The 3,020-nt window shown below is 48.8% G+C and overlaps 1 protein-coding gene across 2 annotated transcripts in view; it reads left to right on the forward strand.

Moving 5' to 3' along the window:
* Positions 1-525: 525 nt before the first annotated feature.
* The window catches only part of Slc35f4 (solute carrier family 35 member F4), a 214,883-nt gene continuing 212,388 nt past the window's right edge, over positions 526-3,020 (forward strand). Inside the window, exon 1 of one of the 2 annotated variants that reach the window (XM_028758595.1) lies at positions 526-849. In XM_028758595.1, the coding sequence (XP_028614428.1) occupies positions 747-849 (103 nt within the window). In that variant the 5' untranslated portion in view covers positions 526-746. The remainder of the gene's footprint in view (positions 850-3,020) is intronic. The other variant, XR_003710165.1, reaches the window with a different exon arrangement.

Raw genomic sequence — 3,020 nt, forward strand, 5'->3', positions numbered from 1 at the left:
CAATTCTGAAAATACCCTCAACCCCCCCCCCCCCTCCCCCCCCCCCTCTCTCTCTCTCTCTCTCTTTCTTTCTTTCTTTCTTTCTTTTCAGTTCGTGGAGGGGTTTTTTTTTTTCAGTTGGTAAAAGGAAAAAAAGAATCCTTGGTTGTCTAGACAAGTTGCAACAACTAATGCCTGTGAATGCTTTCCATATCCACAGACCCAAGGTAGAATGGGCAGCAGCCTGGAACAAATGCAGGCTAGAAGTGCTAAACTGCAGTGTGCATTTTTTGAATTGCTAGCCCCTAGTTCTGTGTGAGTCTCTCCCACCCAGAGCAGTTCACCTTGAGCTCCTAGCCACCATCCTTCCCTCAAGTGGGCTTAGGGGTGTCTACTTTTGGCACAAGGGTTAGCTTTGAAAGTCAGAGACCAGGTGGGGCGCCCACAAGCGTCCCAGACCTGGGTGGGCGTCGGAGGTGAGGGGGCGCTGTTCGGGCAGCAGTAAGCTGGTGGCGGGCGGGTGAGCTGCCAGGCTGACAGAAAGGCCGGCCAGAGTGGGGGCCGCTCCGCTGCCGCTGTCGTTGCTGCCGCCGCTGTGATGCGAAGCCGGAGCTGCGCCCAGCGGTGGAGTCAGAGCCGGGGCGCGGGAGCAAGAGCTGCAACATCAGCACCAGCGGCGGCGGCGGCGGCGGTACCTGCAGTAGCTCCCGGGCCCCGCGCTTTGCTCTACGCCCCGCGGCGCCGGGAGCCGCCGCCCCGCGTTCTCTATGGATGTCAAGGCAGCCCCCAACGGGGTGGCCACCATCGAGGACCGGATCCTACGGATTACTGGCTACTATGGCTATTACCCTGGTTACTCCAGCCAGAAAAGTAAGACGCCGCGAGGCGGTCCTGAAAGAGCTGCGGGTGGGAGACAGGAGCTCAGGGACACAGGGGCACAGGGATACAGGGGTGCGGTACTGGGGGACGCGCGATGGGACACCTGCAGCCTTGTCTTCTGTCTCACAAACACTGTCCTGGCCTCCAGGACCTCGGGGAGAAAAGTCTGTCCGCTGTTCGCTGTCCTCGGTGCTGAACCTCGAGGCAGCCATTGGGGCCGAGCGAGAGAACCCAGGAGTTTGGGGACAGTCGCAGTCTTGGAGGTGGAGGCGTGAAGAAGACAGGGCGAGAGCTCCTGATTGTCGTCGGTCAGCCTACTGGTGGCTGATTTATGCCTGGAGGAGGCTAACATGGCTGTTCTACTAGCTGACCATCAGTCCTTTGAATACCCACTTAGAAAGGCTTGACTCGGTGTCAGGGTGCTCACTCCGCGCTGGGGACGTGGACTGTTGGGGACATTAGTTGGTTGTGGTTGGACTGGCTGGGTGGGATAGCTTGTTCACCAGGGGTGGTTGAAATGTTGCCAGCATGGTAATTGCTCATAAAAAAACGTCCTTAGAAGGTTCTCTACTCCCAGACGGTGGAGAGAACCTGCTTAAGTGCCTGAATTGCAGAGCTTGTAATAAGAGATCATGCAAGAGGTGGGCAGAGTGGGATTGGGAAGTGAGACATGGCCACTTGCCCCTACCACACGTTGCGGCCACCTCTCAGCTGCTGGATTCCAGCTTTATTCTGGCTAGACTATGACAGTCTACATGGTTGCTCTCAGGTTTTGGAAGCAGTTTCATCCACCACCATTCCCTACACACACACACACACACACACACACACACACACACACTACACACCGTGTTGCTGGAAACAGGCATGCTGGCATAGGGGTGCAGTGAGGGTCTCTATGCATCTAGTCTCCACATTCCGTTTCCTTGACACACAAACCCACTACTGTATCTGCTGGGATTAGTTCTGCTAAGCACCAAAGTGAAGCCTGTTTTTGTTTTTGATGTTTGTTTTGCTTTTGTTTTTGTTTTTCTTAATCTGAGCTGGGAGAGTAGCTATGCTTTAATTTCCACGCAGGTGGAATTTCAGTTTTCTTTATCAAAGCATTTCTTCTATTGCAAAAGAAAGATCTTAACTGGTGTTATTTTTGACCAGATGCGCCTTAGACGCATTCTGATTGGTATTTATCCATGACAGTTTGGGATGCCATCAATATTACAGGCACTGTGTGAAGCAGAGAACCCAGACAAATCTTGACACATAGATGAGAAAGCATTTCATTTCCAATGTAACTTCGTCCAGGGCTATGTTGTCTCTCCATTGAATAATAAACCAAGAGCATTGTCCTGTGGGCCATTCTACAGATATTTTCCAGTTTAATATTTTATCTGCTCTCTGGAAAGGCCTATCTACTTTGGATGTTTCTGTCTAGTTGCTTCTAGCAGTAGAGGCTTACATTATTCATTTTCCATACAAAAGTAATTATATAGTGTTAGAATTTCTGGAAGGAAAACCACATGCTGTGGAACATTCTTTGATATCTTTTTACTACAAGCTCAGATTTCTGTAGTTGTTTTACTTTTTTTTTCTTTCTTTATCCTATTGGCACTAGGTGACTTCTTTAACCCTAGATATGTGAACTGGAATCTTCACTGGATCTTGTAAAAATTACTTGAATGTCACCTCTGAATATTTTAACTAGAAACCAGGCATTTGGGTGGTCAAGAGAATGGCGAACTTCTTTCTAAAATTGCAGGGTATTATAATTTTTGTGACAATGGTACTTCAGTTAATGAAGAGCAACCCAGAAAGAATACTGGGAAAGTGGCATTTTAGATAAGAATATGTTCATATTTTATTTTTGTGCTTGCACAAAGAGCTGCACATGTTCCATTTGCAAGACAATAACAGGGCAAAAAAGGCTGTAACTGGAAGCAGAAAAGGGATAAAAATGCTTTTGGCATGTTATTAGTGGTGGGCATTTGCCTACATTTAGGACACATGGTTCAAACTATAAAGACAGCAAGTCTCAGAACAGAGAGCTAAGGGTAGTCAAATTAACTCTCAGGATGTACACTATTTCAGACCAAGAGAGACACTGTCATTTTGCTTACACATACAGAGAGAGAGAGAGAGAGAGAGAGAGAGAGAGAGAGAGAGAG

The sequence above is a fragment of the Grammomys surdaster genome, unplaced genomic scaffold (assembly GCF_004785775.1).
Source record: "Grammomys surdaster isolate TR1022 unplaced genomic scaffold, NIH_TR_1.0 126198, whole genome shotgun sequence".
NCBI lineage: Eukaryota > Metazoa > Chordata > Mammalia > Rodentia > Muridae > Grammomys > Grammomys surdaster.